Source organism: Trypanosoma grayi (genome assembly GCF_000691245.1).
Source record: "Trypanosoma grayi strain ANR4 Tgr_43_V1, whole genome shotgun sequence".
In the NCBI taxonomy this organism is placed as follows: Eukaryota; Euglenozoa; class Kinetoplastea; order Trypanosomatida; family Trypanosomatidae; genus Trypanosoma; species Trypanosoma grayi.
The window spans coordinates 21,774-41,247 of NW_008825662.1; the positions used below are offsets into that span (position 1 = coordinate 21,774).

General features: G+C 47.0%; 11 protein-coding genes across 11 annotated transcripts; 3 read left to right on the top strand and 8 right to left on the bottom strand.

Moving 5' to 3' along the window:
• Positions 1-16: 16 nt before the first annotated feature.
• On the bottom strand, positions 17-1,339 carry DQ04_00431140 (WD repeat domain 31; the record flags this gene model as incomplete). The annotated part of the gene is made up of 1 exon (XM_009308988.1): positions 17-1,339. The coding sequence occupies one exon, from the start codon at positions 1,337-1,339 to the stop codon at positions 17-19; it is 1,323 nt and encodes a 440-aa protein (XP_009307263.1).
• Positions 1,340-1,394: 55 nt separating this feature from the next.
• DQ04_00431150 (hypothetical protein) lies at positions 1,395-2,942 on the bottom strand (the record flags this gene model as incomplete). Its single annotated transcript, XM_009308989.1, has 1 exon — positions 1,395-2,942. The coding sequence occupies one exon, from the start codon at positions 2,940-2,942 to the stop codon at positions 1,395-1,397; it is 1,548 nt and encodes a 515-aa protein (XP_009307264.1).
• Positions 2,943-3,107: 165 nt separating this feature from the next.
• DQ04_00431160 (syntaxin) lies at positions 3,108-3,800 on the bottom strand (the record flags this gene model as incomplete). Its single annotated transcript, XM_009308990.1, has 1 exon — positions 3,108-3,800. The coding sequence occupies one exon, from the start codon at positions 3,798-3,800 to the stop codon at positions 3,108-3,110; it is 693 nt and encodes a 230-aa protein (XP_009307265.1).
• A 370-nt stretch (positions 3,801-4,170) lies between these two features.
• DQ04_00431170 (hypothetical protein) lies at positions 4,171-4,875 on the bottom strand (the record flags this gene model as incomplete). The annotated part of the gene is made up of 1 exon (XM_009308991.1): positions 4,171-4,875. One exon carries the CDS (start codon positions 4,873-4,875, stop codon positions 4,171-4,173), a length of 705 nt encoding a protein of 234 aa, XP_009307266.1.
• A 551-nt stretch (positions 4,876-5,426) lies between these two features.
• DQ04_00431180 (hypothetical protein) lies at positions 5,427-6,338 on the bottom strand (the record flags this gene model as incomplete). Its single annotated transcript, XM_009308992.1, has 1 exon — positions 5,427-6,338. One exon carries the CDS (start codon positions 6,336-6,338, stop codon positions 5,427-5,429), a length of 912 nt encoding a protein of 303 aa, XP_009307267.1.
• Positions 6,339-6,513: 175 nt separating this feature from the next.
• DQ04_00431190 (hypothetical protein) lies at positions 6,514-7,332 on the bottom strand (the record flags this gene model as incomplete). Its single annotated transcript, XM_009308993.1, has 1 exon — positions 6,514-7,332. The coding sequence occupies one exon, from the start codon at positions 7,330-7,332 to the stop codon at positions 6,514-6,516; it is 819 nt and encodes a 272-aa protein (XP_009307268.1).
• A 173-nt stretch (positions 7,333-7,505) lies between these two features.
• DQ04_00431200 (RING-box protein 1) lies at positions 7,506-7,826 on the bottom strand (the record flags this gene model as incomplete). The annotated part of the gene is made up of 1 exon (XM_009308994.1): positions 7,506-7,826. The coding sequence occupies one exon, from the start codon at positions 7,824-7,826 to the stop codon at positions 7,506-7,508; it is 321 nt and encodes a 106-aa protein (XP_009307269.1).
• Positions 7,827-7,971: 145 nt separating this feature from the next.
• On the bottom strand, positions 7,972-9,021 carry DQ04_00431210 (methyltransferase domain-containing protein; the record flags this gene model as incomplete). Its single annotated transcript, XM_009308995.1, has 1 exon — positions 7,972-9,021. One exon carries the CDS (start codon positions 9,019-9,021, stop codon positions 7,972-7,974), a length of 1,050 nt encoding a protein of 349 aa, XP_009307270.1.
• A 2,126-nt stretch (positions 9,022-11,147) lies between these two features.
• On the top strand, positions 11,148-12,368 carry DQ04_00431220 (ATP-dependent DEAD/H RNA helicase; the record flags this gene model as incomplete). The annotated part of the gene is made up of 1 exon (XM_009308996.1): positions 11,148-12,368. One exon carries the CDS (start codon positions 11,148-11,150, stop codon positions 12,366-12,368), a length of 1,221 nt encoding a protein of 406 aa, XP_009307271.1.
• Positions 12,369-12,548: 180 nt separating this feature from the next.
• On the top strand, positions 12,549-13,109 carry DQ04_00431230 (N-acetyltransferase complex ARD1 subunit; the record flags this gene model as incomplete). The annotated part of the gene is made up of 1 exon (XM_009308997.1): positions 12,549-13,109. The coding sequence occupies one exon, from the start codon at positions 12,549-12,551 to the stop codon at positions 13,107-13,109; it is 561 nt and encodes a 186-aa protein (XP_009307272.1).
• Positions 13,110-17,439: 4,330 nt separating this feature from the next.
• DQ04_00431240 (retrotransposon hot spot (RHS) protein) lies at positions 17,440-19,206 on the top strand (the record flags this gene model as incomplete). The annotated part of the gene is made up of 1 exon (XM_009308998.1): positions 17,440-19,206. One exon carries the CDS (start codon positions 17,440-17,442, stop codon positions 19,204-19,206), a length of 1,767 nt encoding a protein of 588 aa, XP_009307273.1.
• Between the last annotated feature and the right edge of the window lie 268 nt (positions 19,207-19,474).

Genomic DNA, 19,474 nt, shown 5'->3' on the forward strand with positions numbered 1-19,474 from the left:
TGTGGGTACCAGTTTGTTATTGTGATAAACCCTCACTTCCAAAGTATCTGAAGGGCTCCATAGGCACCATCAGTCCTGCTTTCCGACTTCTTGGCGAAAAAACAATAACGGTCCCATCTCGCGTGGAAGCCAAAACATCTCCGCCAGTGTAAGCATCTAGAGACGTAACGCCACCTTCAGGAAGGGTGCAGATGTTCCTTGGTTCAATGTTAACATCTGTTTCGCCAGTGCTGGGATCCGTCGAAAAGAAGGCAAGGGCCCCATCATCATCTCCGCTTACGAATTGCTGCTGACAAGATGATGTTTCTGGCAAAATACACCTAGAGATACTCCGAACGGTACCTTTGTGACCGTAAACGGTTCGCACACGTTTTTGCATGCGCAAGTCCCACTCTACTATGTAAGCTCCATAGCCATTAAATCCGTTATGCCCAGTCAACAGTGTACATCCCGAAGCATTCGGCATCAACTCACAGCATATGGGATGATAGTCCATGCAACTAAGCGTGGAAGAGAGTCTCAGTCCCACTATTTCGTCACCACATAAGCTCATTCGCATATCCCACAATCGCAGGGTCAAATCTTCTCCGCCTTGCGCCACACAGTGTAACCGAGGTACCCACTGCACAAAGTGCACGATGTTCTGTTTGACGTCGCAGCACTCCATTTCTTCTGCCCGCTCCACATTCCACAGACGAACTGTATTGTCGCGACTTCCTGAAACAAGAAAAGTGCCATCCAAATTCAAAGTGGCGCTTGTCACATTTACAGTGTGCCCTTGCAGCTCGCACAGAGGCTGGTCACCTTGAAGATTCCAAACCTTAACAAGTTTGTCTCGGCTAGCTGAAGCAAAGATACCACTATGAAGAGGCTTTGTCAAACAATTCACATCGCGCCCGTGAGCCCCAGACCATCGACGAACCGTTTCTCCTGACTCATAGTCAACGAGAACAATATTACCATCCTCACCTCCCACAATGAAATGGTGGGGCATATTTGCCTCCTCACACGAACGCAGCGACAATGCTGCAGTGCCATTCCTGAAGATGCCCGGAAAGCCTCGATATTTTGGGGACATAGATTTGGGTTGTACTGACAGTAGATTTAACACTTCAGGGTTTTCAACGGCATCACCTTTAAGATAAGGGTGGCACCGTACCGTTGTCGCCTCTGTAAACGTGCCAGTAGGTCGAGTTTGTGAATCAACCTTTGAAATTTCAGAGAGTTCTACACCCCCTGTCGCCAACTTAATCTCCCGCCTTGACGCAGAGGTTGTATGATGTTCTCTGGGACTACTCTTTTCATGTACGTCATGAGTGCGAAAACACGACTGCCCCATGAAGAGTGATCCCCTTCGTTTCCTAAGACAAAGTCAAGATAGGGCAAGGCCGTTGTCATAGCATCACCGCAGCATCTGTCAAGAAAGGAACACGTAGGTCAGTCGACACAGAGTGAACATCGCTACCCTTCTCAGTGATAGTAATGACAAAACTCCGCCGGTTGCAGCAAACAAACTCACCTCCATCCACAGCAACGACTGCCACAGTGTATGCTTGAGTGGGAACTGTCCACGACACACCCATGTCAGTAGATAAACTAATACCCGAAGCGTTGCTCCGTGCAAACACGCATCCTCCCGGACCTGGCCGTCGACATACAGCAATAGAGATGGGCTCATCAACACCCGACCTGATATAGGGTACGTATTCTACTTTTTCCGCCAGGGATCCAACAATGCGAGATTGATCGGTTGAGCTCCCCAAAGAGGCAGCAATAAACAAAATGGCTGTGTAGTCGTACGGCAATATCGGAGCTCCAACTCCAGCAACCAAAAAGACACGATAGTGAACACCTTCTGAGAAGTGTGGAAGTGCAGACATCACCGCCTCATCACTGGTGTCTTCCGTTGTGTATTCACCGCCGTCATTTTCAACTGAACGAAAGTCACGGGAAACAGCTCTGTAAACATACTTTTCCCGTTTTCTGCCGGACGCATGCTCCGTTGTTGTCGCCAGCAAAGGATCGACTAGACCTTTAGGCACCTGGGGAACCTCGTTACGTCTACAAAGAATATCCAGTGGTTCAACGACGCGAATGACACCAAGCTCATGTGGAAACATAATAAAGGAGCCTCCTGCATCACATGAATAATGCAAAAGCCCTCTGGTCGACACAAACAACTCACGCACGTCAGTAGCAACACGTTGAAATGCATGCACAGAAACAATAGAGGTGGAGAACTCCCTAATCACGCTGAGCTTTCCAAAGGACACACTTCCAAACCCCCGAGAAGTAAGCTCCACCGAACAAAGGTGCTTTTTATAGAAAAAGACAAGTAACCTTTCCGAGACAAAAGCAACGCCTCCAACCCGCCACGAATCACAAGTAGAAATTGTTCTACTCTCCTTCAACAAATCCAGTAGCACATCTCTCTCTAACGGGACAAACGTCAAACCCCTATCCGCGGATACTGCGAGAAAGCCGTTACTACCACACACTGCCACAATGTCGTTCAGTGTCGCTATGTGTGAAATTTGGGTTTCCAACTTATTCGTGGGTAATTCTCTGCTCTCGCTCTTTATCTCTTCAAGCCTCGCAGGTGGTACGAATTTCGCCACGTCTTCCATGGTATCCACACCATCGGACAACGCAATCTCCTTTTCGGGGTCCCATTTCGCCTCATTGGCTCTGTACGTAACCCGCCAGGTACCGCCTCTGTCGTGACTTCGGAGTACAGAGGCATTACCACCAGTTGCAAAAATAAAGCGCGCAGGCCTTCCAGACATGGCAAACTCCAGCATTGTCGTGATGGCCGCCAGAGACAGCACAGTGTTATTCTTCTTCCCGCGGCTGCAAAGACCAAAAGCAATAACCAAAACTCGGCGTCGCGTCACGGGGGAGGCACGTCGCAACGTCACCGAAAGGGTCACAGCATCCTCCATGTTCTACTTCTCCACTGTCTGTCAGCCACCAAAGGATGGGGGAGATAGATAGCTATAGAGAAGCAAAAACAGAAAAAAAATTAGTGTAAACGAGATGCCAGTGTGACCACGAAACACAAAAAATCTCTCCAGAATAATTCACAAGCCCATGCCGAACATCGCGGCTCACGCGCCCACAAGAAAGAGGAGAAACACTAGTGTCAGTATCAGGCACACAATTGTGCAGATCTTCCCTTTGTTTGACATTTTGGCAAGTAATTTGTCAACCTTCGCGTTGACAACACGCAAACGCGTCTGAACGCCGTCGACATCCCGCTGAGCTTCTTCCAGCAACACTTCTTGCTGTTGCAGCTCGTCATTCACGTTAATTCCGGTTTCCCGTATCTCCTGAAGGCCGTACGCAAGCCTATCCAGTATCATGTCCTGCTGCTGCTGTTCCTCTCTTTGTGCAAGTTCCTGGTCCAAAAAAAACTCGTCATTAGCGTGGCTACCAACAGAACTCATCGCCTGATTTCTTTTCTCCATATCCTCCACTCTTTCCTCCACCACATCACGAAACGTGTGAATACCTCTCAACTCCTCTTCAAGATCACGAACAACCCCTTGACGCCGAAGCACCTCATTCACTGAAAAAACCTGTCCTCCTACTCTGCCATTGCGCTCCTCGATAACTTGTAAAACGCTTTTCAAGAGCTCCAGCTCTTCATCTGCTGCATCCAGTATGCGTTGCACATCTGCAACAACGCCACGGTCTACCAGACCCTTCGTCCTCACCGACTCCTGCGCATTCTTTGCCCTTGCGACCAGCTCGCGAAGGTCACTGACAGATTCATCGAATGGATCCCTCGACGAAGGCATACTAATTCTTTTTTTCTAATGAATCACAAGGGGGGCACAGCAATGCTATTGGCCCAAGGGCAGAAGTTTACAGGAGACTCGCCAAAGATAGGAATTACGCACTGAGCTTTAAATGCATATGATTCGCATATCCTTTTGCCTTTATTCCACACCAAGGCAATAAAGGAATAAAACAGAACCTCTACTATTAACAAAGATGGAATCAATATTAACAAAAAAGGAGAAAATAATCTCCTCTTTTTTTTTTCGTTTTTTCACGTACTCGGAGAAATAGCAGTCACAATCACAAAAAAAAAAAACAAAAAAAAAAGAATAGAATCATCGGCGTTCCTGTGGTAATCATGAAGGAAGCACAAAGGCCTCTTGGGCACTACGCATCCAAATTCGACGACATTTTTTGCAGGTGCTTCATCTCCTCACTTAGCTCCAATAAAAATGTGTTTGTACAGCCGATGAACTCCGTTACAGAAGCAACATTGTTTGTTGTACTCTTTGCTTCCAACGCGGCGTACTTTTCTTTAAGTGACGCATCTGCAACCTCATACTTTATTTTCCATTCATCGCGTTGTCTCACCTCTTCATTATAACTTTTGGAGTCACTTAGGTTTTTGCCCTTCTTTGCATATTCATCTTCCTTCTTGCTGACGGCGCTGCGGTAAACATCGTACTCGTTCACAGCCTTATTCCTTTGTTGTTCGAGGTGGACGCACTCGGTGTAGTCTGCATTTGTGGTCCCACCGGCCTTGTTAACATCCTTCTCCATGCTCTCAACGTACCTTGTGAAGACTTCATTTCCAATTTTCTGTGCGGCCACCCTGAATTCCGTCGCGAACAGTTTGACCTCCTTTGGGGCGTTTGTGTTGTCGGCGAGCTTTTCAAACGCCTTTGACGCATCTTCCAGGGAGCGGACGACCTCCTTCATGGCATGCCGCGTTTTATTCATAGAATTGTTGTATGCATTGTGCGTTTCATTGAATGCCTTCAACGAAGCGTTCACCCTGGAGTAGTCATCGTCGACAGTTTTGTCAGACACCAACCCGAGAGTGGCCTTGGAATCCAGCATGAGCTTTTTCATTATGTGCCTGCTGTAGAATTGACGATGATCAAATTTCTTTCTACACATCAGGAACAAAGATAAAAGGGTAAGAAAAGGAGAGAGAGAGAGAGAGAAGTGACTCCTCAAATAGTGTTTGCTCCTTTACGGGTAACTGGACGCAGAGCACACATCGGGACAAGGGCGCCCTGAGGTACAATATTACCACTCCCAGCCCTATTCAGGACGACTTAGTCATCACAACTGGGCACATTGATATTAGGGGGCAGCAAAAAAAAAAAAGGAGAAAGGCACAACAACACGGCAAGCCACCAGTTGCTTATCAGTTTGCAGTTTGTCTCTCAGCACATCTACGCTAAAACCCAGGTATAGTACTTTGTACCATTCACTAACGTTACTCACTAACCCTCAAACATATCGGTTTCTTACAGATGCGCCTTTTTATCGTCGCATCAAAGCAAATAACTATATTGCGGTGGTGAAACCTGTTCCTCTCTGGTTCACTGCACTTCACCCAAAAATGCACTATAACCGTCGCAATACTAGAGAATGTGTATTGGATTTACAATGATCTATTTCTTCTCAGTAACAAGAACTGCTTCGGGATTGCCGTTAACCGCCTCGTATTCGGTCGCGAGGGGTTGCCCAACCGAAGTTTCATTTCCTACCAGGGGGCTAGAGTCCCCATTTTCACTGGGCTCCTCCTTAGCGTCATATTCAGGAGCGTCAACAGGGGGAGACACCTCGCGTGAAAACAAGGTTCTAGTTTCCTCATCATTCATCGGCGTTATCGAAATGTCATCAAGGATAGAGCACATGTGAACTGTTTCACGATTTAGCTTTTCTGAAAGATCAGAAAAACAATGTAGATACAATTTCGCAGAAAGTGACGTAAGCTCGGACTTTCTCCACATTAGTTGATCATATGCTTTGTTGTACTCTGTATGTTTCATTTGATACTCATCATTTGCTGCATCACGTTTGCTCACTTCTTCCTTGTAATGTTTCGAATCATCCAGCGATTTGCCCTTCGACGCGTATTGTACCTCCTTCTTCTCCACTACATCCCGATGATAGTCATACAAATCAACAGCCTTGGCTCGTTCAATATGAATCCGATCGCATGTATCACATTCACCCTTAAGTATAGACAAGGACGGAGCAACCGTTGTCTTGAATGCTTCCACAGATTCGGCGAAAACGGTTAAGCGAACATCTTCGAGACGAGTAACTATTTCTTTCATACCGTCAATAACAGAAACTTGTTTTTCGTTAACAATAATATCTTTGTACGCCTTTTCCACGCCTTCTATCGAATTTGATAATGTCGTCAAGGCTGCAACAAATTTGGTCATTGCATTTTCGTACTGAAGAATAGCCTGGCTAAATGACTTGACGCACGTATGCCGCATGCCATGGTCCTGATCAACGGTGCGCGTCGCCATACCCAGCAGAGCCTTCGTATTCAATTTTAGCCTATCCATCCTTCGTGCACTGTCTTTGCTCAAACAACTCTGACACAAGGCAGACAATATATATATATATATATATAATGATAACAATATAATAATAAATAGTCGACTCAAAGAACCACAAACATACGAAAAAGACAAAATACCAACAACAATGAGTACCATGCAAGTATCAAGTACCAGCAATTCACGCTAGGCAACGCCTTGTTTTATCCCCAATTGTACGCCTGAGAACTCCAGTCCATGCTTCCTTTTCTCTCTTCTGCACTACATGAGCAAAGCGCTCCGCAAAAACCGCAACTTCATCGTCCACATCGAACCGTTCAAGAAAACTGCACACGGCATTGGCGAATCGCGGCTGCACCGTGTGAACTGGCACATGACCGAAACGCGTAAAACGCGAGCTCCAAGGTCGTACGTGTCTGTCAAAAAAGAAAGCCTGTTCCTGCCTGTACGGATCCAAGGGGTTAGCACCACTTCTGATATTGATCAGAGACTCTGAAAGCGCCCTCTGGCTAAGCAACGGCCCATGATACACCATTTCACACGCCGAATACCCATCCCGTGGTACCAGCGACTCCGTAATGCAACCACTATGAATAACAACACCATCCACAACAAGTAAACCCAGCAAGCAACTACAAGATGCCTCAACCGTAAATGCAGTATGTGGTACACTTACAAAGGCAGATACTTCGACCGGAGATGTCCTTGGTGTAGAATTCTGCAGGCGTGTTCTGAAATGAGCCCTTTGACTGCGAATCTTTTCCTTTTCGCCTCCATTCAAAGAACGAAGCCCACGGTTATCAACACTGCAATGAATCAAAACTTCTGCACCACTAAGGTTTTCTGTATACAGCGTGAACTCACGAGACCCCAACTCATGGTGCAAATCAAAAGAATGTGGCGGAGAAAGAAGCCCCTCCTTAAGTGAATTCCTTCCTGACTCAGTAAGAGAAACTGACCGAGACAGTAATTTGTTCCACAGAGCACGTACCCCTTTCATCTAGTACGCACGAGAAAACAAGAGAAGGTAGAGAATGACAACAGAAATAATCATAATAATAGACACAATTTGAATGTGAAAGCAAAATGCTGTAACACACATATCACCCCAACATGAATCACAATAAGCAAACAACAAGGAGTAACGGGAAGGAAAAATCCGACCATTGGTATCTACTCTCCTATTTTTTGATAAGACCACTCTTTGTTATCAAGAGGGCACACATTTCGTGTTTTTAACCACCGAGATATGCAGTGTGTATGAAAAGCATGGTTACACGTTCCCCATGCAACGTTGCAGTCTGTCGGAGCAGCACCTTGATTGGCCTGGCATTCGATACAGAGGTCCATGACGTGATTACGGCAAATGGCACACGTTTCCACCTGAATGTCCCAAGACCAGAGAGCCACAGCGTTCCAACGCTTCAACTCAAAACGCTTTCGTTCCTCTTTCTCCCCAGACGGAGGAGCAACCTCACATCCTCCATCCTGCATTCTTGAAAGCAATCCTCTTCAGAAGCAGACAAACAAAGAAGCGAAAATAATATACACAACATATCAGCGCATTCTTACGATTTGTTAAAGTCAAATACAAGCCATGTATGGCAAAAATGAAACAGTCCCTTCTCTTCCAGAAACATTACTTACTGTCAGAATTCATGGAAAGCCGAAAGCTACCATTAATAAAGACCTTGTCCATTTTCTTACCATTCTTTCGGTTTACTAAGCGATTACAATGGTACTGCAAGCCATGACCGTCAACTTCCTCAAACCCTGCCAATGCAAAAAGCCGCTTGGTAAAACCCAGCTCAAAAAACATTTGAAATGTACCATCCCCCTTGCAGAAACTCAGCTCATTAACCTTCCCATTGTTTTGCTTCACAAAACGGAATAAATTATGATCTGGAACTGCATAGTCACGAAACAAAAGCACTGAGTCTTTTTTCATAACACTCGCAAGTTGTTTCAGGGCGAAAACCATTGATTCAAGCGTAGTCAAGGAAGAAAGAACAAATACGAGAATGACAGCATCCACGCCACGACCACAACCAGGAGCCCTCTTTAAAAGTGCACTTCTTAAGCCACCGCATTCTGTTCGAGAGCGGGTTTTTTCTGGCTCATCTGTGGACCGTTCGTGTGAAACGGTTATGTCGTAGGCAAATGCAGATAGACGCTCCTGTTCAGCAAATTCCTTGGCTACAGGATGTTCCATAAATATAGACACCGCACTGGCAGACACATCAAAACCCACAAAATGAACATCTTCCTTGAATTGCCTCATCAAAGGCAAAAGCGTACTTCCCGTTCCACAACCACACTCAACAACATACCTTAACTCACCCTGTTTTTGTGAGGAGCAGACCGTTTTCAGTAGTGGAAATGCAAGGATAATGTAATTTTTTAGCGGAAAATGCCGCCTGTTCATCTGATAGTGGGAATCCCAGAAACTACCCCCACAACTAGAGGTTATCACAGAGGCGATTGCACTTTCCCCATTCAATCGCGCCAGTTTTTGCTCACAGTTTTGAAGATACTCTTCCACCACTTGTCGTTCATCGTTGCTCAGCTCTTCCATCTTCTCACTCCAGGAGAAGTCATTGCCGTGTAGCTGTATGGCGTCTGGATCCGCAAAACTCCCCCCACCGCGAGTCCTCAGAGCTTTTTTCCCTAACTCTGGTTGCGAATTCATGTAGAAACATACTAGACAGGCACCCACACACATAATACATATATTTATAAGAAGCCAAAATAACAAGATAGAAAGACGACAAGAAATTATAAGCACGGAAATGTGCATTGCTCCTGTGCATAAGAAAAAGCAAAAACCCCACACCATATGTGCTGAATATATTCTTCATTACTTACATGAATGATATACCCCACCAAGTGCCTGGCCCAAACCTGAGAAAACATTGCATCTCTCATCGACACCCTATACCAACCAGGGGCCCACACGCCAAATAAAATCATGCATCTTCTTTTTTTTTTAAACTAAATACGACATACTCATTTCGCCATCTAAAAGCAGCGAAACTGGCAGCATAATTCGCCCAATAAGACAAAGAAAGACCGAAACACGACAGCTAAGAAAATAAAATTGACAAGACAAGACCCAAGCGTTTCGGACGCAACCAAGCAGTTTTTCTTAAACATTCTTCCTGTCCACGCCAGCAGCTAGACTCTTGCACTGACCCCGCATCGTATACCTCTAAGATGGACCCTAAAATGGGGCATAAACAGCAAAAAATAATGCACGGAAGTAAATCCATCACCACCGCGACACAATCAACCTAGGTATAGACAGCGACCCTGAGAGCAAATAATAATTTTAAAACGCCCAGAAATGAAGTTTTGTTTAACGCTCATCAACAGCTAACTAAACAAAGAGGAGCACCAACAATTCTCCCACAAACGCATTTTTTTTTATTGAAATCGCAGAGCAGGACACCACATACATCCTTCTTGAGGGTCAGCATAGACTGGCTCTCAATCTAAACTATCCGACGCAAAAAAAAAAAACAGGGGGCAAGTTGTGCATTCTAGGAAGAAAACATTTGATGCGACGCACCCTCCTTAGTGTGCCACCCACTCAAAACGTTGTGTGAAAAGAAACACTTCCCAAATTTTATTTTAATTTCACACGTCATGGAGCATCTATATACTGCACGAAAAGTTACGCCTTCGGTCTCCAGCAACCGAAAACGGTAGTCGAACACGTTAATACAAAACAGATCTTGACTGCATTCGCCTGCTTTTTAAGATACCAAAAAAAATCGGCCTAATGAATAGAAAGATAATCATGTATGCCTAATTTCACATTATGTCCATATGAATGCTTCAACCACGAAGCTTTTCCTCTCTAACTTTTCGATCATTTCATCGTATAATTGGGGAGGCAAAAGGACTCTTTTCATTTACCTCCGATAAGAGAAATGCATGCTGAAGTAGTTGGGTAAGATACATACATAAAAATGACTTTCCCTAGCCCGCTTTAATTGACTTACGGGCTGAATTAAAGTCAATACAAGAATATAGCACGACACACCTTTCTCGTAGCCCGCCAAAAATACCACTCAAGTCTAATTAAAGCCAGAGGTTTCTCTTTTCAAAGAGGGGTTAAAAAAGAAGACACAGTGAAGCAGCAAAAAGCCCCATTAAAAATACAACAGCTACACAGAATACATGTCTAAGCCAGAAGCCGCCGCCGACAAGAGAAAAGCACCAACGACCCAGAAGAACTCTGGTTATTTCTCCGATGACCATCCGGTCGGCAGCTGTTTGCTTAAAAGACCACCAAAACACGGCAAGCAAACGGCCCACGCCAACGAGACAACGGGCGGCAAACCCATTCACAAGAAAGGGGAAACGAGAAGGGATCGGATGGGCGGAGGGCGGGCCTTTGCCGCATCAAAAACGCGGCGTCCTTCCGCCTTCTGGGGGGGGGGGGGGGGGGGGGCCGCCCCGCCGGGGGGGGGGGTNGCCGGCGGGACGGTTCGATCGCTGGACGCCGCCCCCGGCGCGCCCTCAGGGAAATTGTGGAACTACCTTTGGTCAGGGTTGGGGTTTCGGGGCGTCGGGGGGCGAGGCCGCAGGGCCAAATCCATGGAAGCCGCTGCCTCAAACGTGTCTTGACGCCGGCGGCAATAAATGAGGCTTTGGAACGGTTCTCGCATTTTGCTCTGCGAAGCCGCGTTGTTCGCGTGGGTGAAATAAAAGGCAACTTTTCTATTCCTCCGCCGCTTTGCCAGCACTACGCCCTGGTGCCGGCGAAGCATTGACTCGCTACCCTCATCTGCTTTCTTCGCTCTCAATTAGATGCTGGTGCGAAAAAAGATAATAGTCTTCGTTTCCACAGCGGACAGCGCGGAATTTCATTATTTCTTGTTGTCGAGACTAAAATCCCCTTTTGCTGGAGTGCGAAAGGGCGGACGAAACTACGGCCTTCCTCAGCAGCGCGCCCACCGATATAGTCTAAAAAAACGGACGGAAGAGGCCAACAGGCACACCTATGACGATAGCGAGGATGTGGTGACTTTTGACGAAGACTCGGACAATGAGGATGAGGGTGAGACACAAACGCTTTCAGAAACAAATGCCATACTCGACGTCAACATATTTAAACTGCATGGCAATATGACGCAGGTTGACCGCGCCTCCGTTTTTCACGCCTTCAAGGATGTCGATAACAGCGCTCGCTGCAGTGGTAAGGGCGTTCTTTTCTGCACGGACGTGGCTACCCGGGGGTTAGACATGCCCAAGGTGGACTGGATTGTACACTACGATCCACCAACCGATCCAGCTTGCTATGTGCACCGCATTGGTCGCACCGCTCGCATTGGAAACGTTGGCGATTCCATGCTGTTCCTCATGCCGCACGAGGAAGGGTATGCCTCTTACTTGAGCAACTTTATCGCAAGTGAGAGTAAGGCGACTTCCGGAGGGGACAAGACGCCTCTAGCACTTATTGAAGAGAAGAAGTATGAGTCGTTCTTGTTCTACCTCACAAAACTTGATCCAAAGGCCAACCACATGTGGATGCACAGCACAGCTACTCTGGAGCGCGCCATCAGTCGCCTTGTCATGAAGAGAGATGCAGATGCAGGCAGCTCCATGGACGATGATGACGGCAAGAATGATGATCTCACACGACTTGCTTTGTTTGCGTACCAGTCGTATATACGAGCTTATTCGGGTCACTCCAGGGAACTTAAGCGGCTTTTCTTTGATTCCGATTCCCTTCACCTTGGCCACGTTGCGCAGAGCTTCGGTGTTGACAAGAAACCGAGTGAGGTTCGAATGCAGCTTCAGAGTATTATCCGAGAGGACAGGAAGATTTCCAGAGAAACTTCTTCCCGTGCGGTAGAGGAAGTAAATGGAAGACCTCGAAAGAGGCTACAGGTGGAGGTACGCAACGACGATCGGTACCGAAGCACAGTTGTTCAGAAGCAGCGTAAAGTGACGCGCGACTGGTACGAGCGAAAGAAGCGCGATGAGCCAACACACAGGGCACTTCATTTTACGGAATTTGACGCGTAATTTCACTGGAATGGTAACGAGGCGACTAAATCGAAGTGAAAACGAAAGAGAGTTTGACTGCCTGGCCTTGTGTGCGGCTCCTGTTTTATCTCTCTGCAAATGTGTCTCTTTTTTGCAGTGCGACATATACATAGCTATTTTTTTTTTTTGAACTTTTCGTCACAGCAGTTTCTAAGAAGCATGACAACATACAGGGATTTTAGGCTCACAGACATCTTGAGCTTCAACTTTGTCAACCTTGATCAGTTGACCGAGACGTACAGTACCTCATTCTACGGTGAGTACGGAACACACTGGCCAGAGTACCAACGCATCTGTATTCACCCAACTACTGGTATTCCTATGGCGTACACACTTGGAAAGGCTGAAGGGAAGGGAGAGAATTTTCACGGGCACGTTTCTGCCGTTACAGTGGCACCAACGTTTCGTCGCCTTGGACTGGGAGAGGCACTTATGAAGGAGCTGGAAGCCACCACGGCACAGGTTCACAACGCCTATTTTGTAGACTTGTTTGTGCGACAGAGCAACAAGGTTGCACAGGATATGTACCACAAACTGGGATACATTGTGTACCGACGCGTACTGGGCTATTACCAGGGTGAGGGTTCCAAAGGCAATTTTAAAGATGCTGAGGATGCGTTGGATATGCGCAAGGCTATGCCCCGGGACAGAGAGAGGGGCAAGAGCAGTGTTATTCCTCTTTCAGCACCCATAAGGCCTGATGAATTGGAGTGGAACTGAAGCACGTTTGATGAGTGGAGCTGCACTTCATTAATGGTTTTGTAATGCAAAGAAGTTTTTGTTTTTTTCGTGGTATTATCTGCATTTCAGTTGGCTTCATGACGCTTGTGTTGTTGATGGGCTGGGATCCTGGCAATTACCTGCGAGAGGTGACACGCGGAGGTGATGCGCCGCCAGTGGGTGAATCGTCGTCAATATTCTTTTTTGTTCAAGCGTGTTTTTGGTTCCATGACTGGCATGGTACCGAGTAGCGGCAACTGAGTGCTCCAGGGCACTCAACGCGGTGGACCCCTGGGTGGTGTGAAGGCCGAAGCATTGCGGATTCTCCCCCGCTGTTCTATGCTTCCACCCATGAAGAATAATATTCCTAGATGATCCACGAGGAGGGCTGATAGGTGCATGGGCGCATGCGGTATCCGGCAGCTTTGGAATCTGTGCCGTATTGATGTTTGGGGAAAGCTTCTGGGTCACCCTATACACACACATATAAATTATATTGGAGGGTCTTCTTGGCTAAGGCATACACGGTGTTTGCTTGCTCATGTGGCCGAGTGCCGTTGGAAACTGCGATGAGTAACACCAAGAAAGCGGAAATCTATGCCTGTTCTGACTCACCCGGTATTTGGCAAACCCCTTTGGTGTGGTTGCCACCTGTTTGTTGTGGATTCCAAGCGCATTTTTATTTTTGGGCCCCTTCAATCTTTTCCTCGAAGTTGAAAGGTTGTCGTGTAAAGGGTGATTTAACAAGAGAGGAGTGATGCGGGTTTGACTCGGGGTGGCGAGACCATCGCTGCCTCAGCAGGCGCTGTTGGGGACATGCATTTTGTTTTTTGAGGGTTACCTGATGCTGCTGTGCGCACTGCAGAACTAGTGAAGTCTGTCTGGCAACCAACGTGAGCCATGACTGTTTCGTTGCCTTGCTGCAAAACTGACGAAAGAAAAATGAACAATGCTGCGAGGTGGGACACATGTGTGGAATAACCCTGTATAAGTGGTTCTCACGCCGTTGATGCGTTTTCACCTCATTCAGAAGTGATAGGCTTCACTATAATGTGGTGTCGAGTGAAAGAAAAATAAAACAGGAAGAGAAAAAGCCCAAACAGCTGCTTTATTTACAGTAGCGCATTATAACTGTGGAGAACTGTTGCCTCGCGTCTTCAATCAATGTCTCGACTGCTGCTTGTGTTATTCCAGGGGTCCGGCACCACACACATTGATTGTTACGCTTATGGTCGACCAGCCGCACGAGGCTGGCTCGTGCATGCTCTACCAGCTGCATCTAGTTTAACACATGACGGCACTCAATAAACCCCGTATTCAGCGTATGATAGGGGAACATGCATTTAGCAAGACTGAGGGCCAGCTACATTCTTACAGAGGACGCACTGCAGTGCATGCCATGGAGCTGAAGGCACCAGAACGGGTCTGGGACCACATTGCACAGTGCCACCGAAACCATTTTCCCGGTCGCCCATTCATTGGCCCTGCTTGGAGCTGTGGGTTTATGGCGGCTCCTGGCATATCTGGGATGCGTGGAGCGGCAATATATTACATGCATGAGGGGTGATGTGAAGAATGCGTATCAAAATTGTTTCGCATGGTGATCTTCTCTTCCGACAGCCTTGAGTGATTTGGACTGGATATGCTCTTGTTTTGAATTCTGCGTGATGGCCTTTGCCGTTCTCAGCTGTATTTACGTAAGTGGGGGGTGCTTGCACTGTGTGCCATGTCACATCGTTGGCAGTGTGCTAAAAGGTGCACCCTCACCTTGGTGTGGGCATGGGGCGTTCATTATTGCTTCACTGCTGTTGCCACACGTTTTTATTGGATGTGTGCTTGCGTTCTTGCCGAGCTGACCAACGGTAAAGGGAAAGGCAGCAATTGAGATGAATCGTGTTGGGGCTGAGTGTATCTTGGAGTGGTTGTGTACTCAATGCTGTGCGGCTGCGACACGGTCCCTTGTTGTACGTGGGTGATAAAGACACCAGCTTGTGAGAAATTGGACTGCGCTTCGTTGGTGAACACTGTGGGACTCCCCACCTGTATGATCATCAAACTGCACGCATCAACAGTTTGGCAGGAAGTACGTTGTGTTTTTATTTTTGGTTCACGGGCTGCTGTAAAAAGCCAGCTGAACAGGTGCCTTGCATTTTTCCTTGCTGAACTCCTTGTTTCCGATGCTGAATTAGGCAAAAAAGGAAAGCCGGAAAAACGGGCTTGAGTAAAGATGCAGAAGTGTGGCTTGCGAGAAGCAGTCAATGTCTTGTGAGAGTGATCTGACCTCAAGACGATCACATGGGTTAGACTGCTTTACTCGTCTCAACACACGGAGCCGATCGCCGAAGACTTCCTTTGGCGTGGTGCTGTGCATTCTACATACTTCAGTTTTGTTGTTATTGCTTGACTTTATCGAAGGAATATTTTATACTGTGTAACGTGTGGCACATGCGTTCCTATTTGACACCCATTGCATAGATGAGGCTTGGCAGTTTCTTTGGTTCTTGGAGATCTTTTGTTGCTGGGACGATCGCCACAATCAGGATGGAATATCCACGTTCACATGCTCCACCCAACAAAAAAAAATGGAATTGTGAGAACACACACAAATTCAGCATTGGGGGAACGCCACTTCGGTTTGGTGACCTGGAACCTTCTCGCTTCTTCGGTATACTGGCCAGGATACGGCTTCTTCGCTGCGGCGGTGTCGGCAATTGGCTGAACTGGAAACATTACAGGAGGTACGCATGGAGGATGATGCGATACGGAACGTTGCTCCATTCAGTCAGCTTCCTTGGAAAGGAAAAAAAGACCAGCTGTGCCCGCTCCCATTCCTTTTTTTTGCGTACGCCTTGAATTAAGAGTATGTGAGATGAAAATGAAGAGGAATTCAGATGTTTCCTGTTAATTAGACCTGTAGCATACCCACACGCATACACAGTGACGCCCTCAGTTACTCAAGCGTGGGAAATGCGGATTGATTTCTTGTATCTTTCAATGGTGTATAAAGGGCGGTGACTCAGGCATCACATTCAATTCTAGTGGGGTATTGGAATTGTAAGGAAAACCATACAAAAAACCACCAACTACTCTGTGTTTGAGGCTGCGTGAAGGGTGAATATGCGTTTCTATGTGTGCATTTTTGGGTGGCATACATTTTGCAACTCCTCTTTCAACGAATTGACATGGAAAGCTGACCTGGGCTGGGTGCTTTTTTGAGTCGCCCACTGTCAGCAATTGCCATCAATTTGTCAGCTGTACGCAGTGTATATAGCAGTGCCTCATGCATGAGTGTATCGATCTGATGCCGTGCTCAGCAAAAGAATCACAAGTTGTTCCCTAGCCTCTGCATCTAATCCCCTACGCGAGAATAACGCTTGACGGCGGTGCTCTGTTCGCCTGGCCCTCTGCGAGAATGCAATGGACTCGACTACTCACTTCCAACCTCATTATCCTATGCCCGTTAAAGCTACTGTATTGTGTGCTACAACTAAACGGTGCTCTTTCCGTTGTTGTGACCACGGCTTTCAATCGAGAATGTTTTAGTTTGGGTTTTTGGTGGCGAATGTAGATGAAAGGGAGAGAGTTGGGCACGATAATCAGTGGGGCGAGTCTGTTGCGCGAAAAGACTGCGGAATCGCTTGCTGGTTGTTTGACACTGTGGGAAGAGGAAGATGCATTGAAGGTCTCTGGGGAAGTTGATTTGTGGGGTGCTCATTTGTAAAGGTTTCCTGGGATTCGGACGACAGCAACTGCGTCAGGACGACACCGAAATGAAAGGATACCGTTCAGGTTCCCGCTCGCAGCGATGGAATACTTTGGGATGGCGAGAAATACCTCCAAGAGTTTGGTGGGACTGGACTGCGACGATGATGCCCACTGCCTTGCGTTTGTGTAGGGGATGGAGAGGGAAGGAGAGCACCCACATGAAGGCGCCACCGTCTGTGCGTGCGTGTGTGTGTGTGTGAAGAGAGTGGCGTGGTGTAGCGGTGATGAGGGAGACTTTGGGGTGTGGATGTGGAGATGCATTGACGGATTGGAAATGGGGAATGCATAGCAGCGTTCATCCCTGCGGTGCCGAGTTAATCCACAACGTTCCTTGCGACTGGGGACTCTGACTTATTTGGGTCGATTATTTTCTGTGCGGTGTGGTATGTGTGTGTCTGTGTGACTGTCCCCAATAAGAGTGTTAAAGCACCTCGATTTGGTTCATCAACATCTAACACACACACACACACACTCTCTCTCTCTTTCTCTCTGTTTTCATTCACTCCCCTTCACTTTGGTTAGTTTCTGCCTCTTTTCGTTTAAAAAAAGTAAGCTACAGAGAATAATGCCTCCAAAAAAAAAGAATGCTCGGCGTAGCACACCTGTGGGAGATACCGTGGCCAAACAGCGGAAGAAGCCTCCGCGGCTGTGTGGAAGGGCGAGACCAAGAACAGATTCAGTCATCAACGATACTCAGCCCCCGGCATCACATGCAGGAACAGAGACTGTGAATGAACCCAAGTGGAGCTTCAACAGCACAGTGGAGGAAGTTCTCCTAAAAGGAAATGTTCGTCAAACCAATTTGATGCTGAATGACTTTCTTCGTGAACATCTTCGCGGGAGAGGTGTTGAAAAAGCCAATGAGAATGTCAGTATGGAAGCGTTTGCCATTAGACCTAAGAGATACATCGAAGATGAGGAGTTGATTAAAGACATACGTGCAATGCCGTTATTCATAGCAATAATGGATGAAATGTCACGTACTGAAGAGGAAATGATGATGAGGGAGGTTGTAGACGAACTCAACGAGTCCGGGGTTTATTCACTCAGGCAGTGGAATGTCTACACGGCGAAGGATCAGGTTATCCTGCCAGCAAGGACAATATTGAACACAGCCTTTAGAGTTGCAAAGAATTTCTTTCCGGTTTTGAAAGGTGAATTGATGGCGGGGGTCTACGAGTCTGTGTTCAACGCTACATGGAACCATGTGGTGGAAGTCCCTGGTGGGAGGGGAATTGGAATGGAGGTGAGGGAAGGTAGGCCGTCGAGGGAATGGAGCGACAACGAGGTGGACTATGCGCCTCCTGGTGGGGCAAACGAGAACGCGGAGAACGACAATGGAGGGACACTGATGGATCCGCACGAACCATGCCTCCAGTTAATGGTACTCAATTCCGCAAAAGGATGGCCATACGAGTTCTGCAGGGCTAATTCAAAGAACGACTGTTACATTGGCCGAGAAACAGAACGAGTTTGGCGCATCATTAAGCATGATTTGGACAAATGGTTTGAGAGCTGTTGTGGAGATGCTGTGGGTCCAGAAAAGCGCATTTTGATTGGGACACCTGGTATAGGGAAGTCAATGGGAGCTGGTTCGTATCTCCTCTACCAACTGTTGCACTATGACAAGCAACGACTTCCAGTGGTTGCATACTTCATTGCAAGAAAAATGTATCTCTTTGACAAGACCGGAGGTGAAGAAGAAGGACGCGTGGAGTGCTACGAAAGCATTGAAGAAGGAGAGAATGCCGTTGTACGTCTATCCACCAACTTGGGGGGATACATTATCTATGATGTGATGTCTCGACACGAGAAGCCGTCGGTGAATTTACCTCCCGATGGGTGGGGTATGATTGTGGTGACAAGCCCGGATGAGGATACCTTTATGGAATGGGAGGAGCAGAGGCGAGGGCGGCGTAATGTTATGAATTGCTCCAGCATAAATGAACTGAAGGCGATGTGCGTGTGGATTAACCGCAATGAGCTAGATGAGGAACAACAGAAAGAATGGAGTATCGTTGAGGAGCGTATAAACAAAGTGGGACCGAATCTTCGTCCTATTTTTTCCAGGTCTACTTACGACGAATATGCTCAGGAAATTGAGGATGCATTATTTCGGATTACTCGGTCTTTTGATAGTGTATTTGCAGGCGCCAATGACTATGACATCTGGAGATTTTCGAGCCCGTGTGAAGTCCTCGGGAAAGCCGTCCGTCATCCTACAGGTGATATATTTGATGACTACTTCAACGAACCAATGTCACTTGCAATAGAGGAGGCACTGAGAACTCGCCCAAGGTATGGTAGGAACCCACATTGTAAGATGATGTGAGCATTGCTTTCCTTTTGTTTTAGCGTCATTACAGAGTTAATATGTGCCACAGAATACCACGCAGGCATTACGGGGGTGCATTGCAGAAGCGCAGTGCTGGCTGTGTCATAAATGAAGCAAATGATAGGAGTATTTTGCACGTGGTAGTATACGTGGAGGTGATGAAAAGGAAAATGAGTAAAATATGGATTGTGCAAAGAAAGGAGAAATATGCACCAAACGAATACTCAAATATTGGACTGAAAATGTGTGCAAGAATACCAGATGA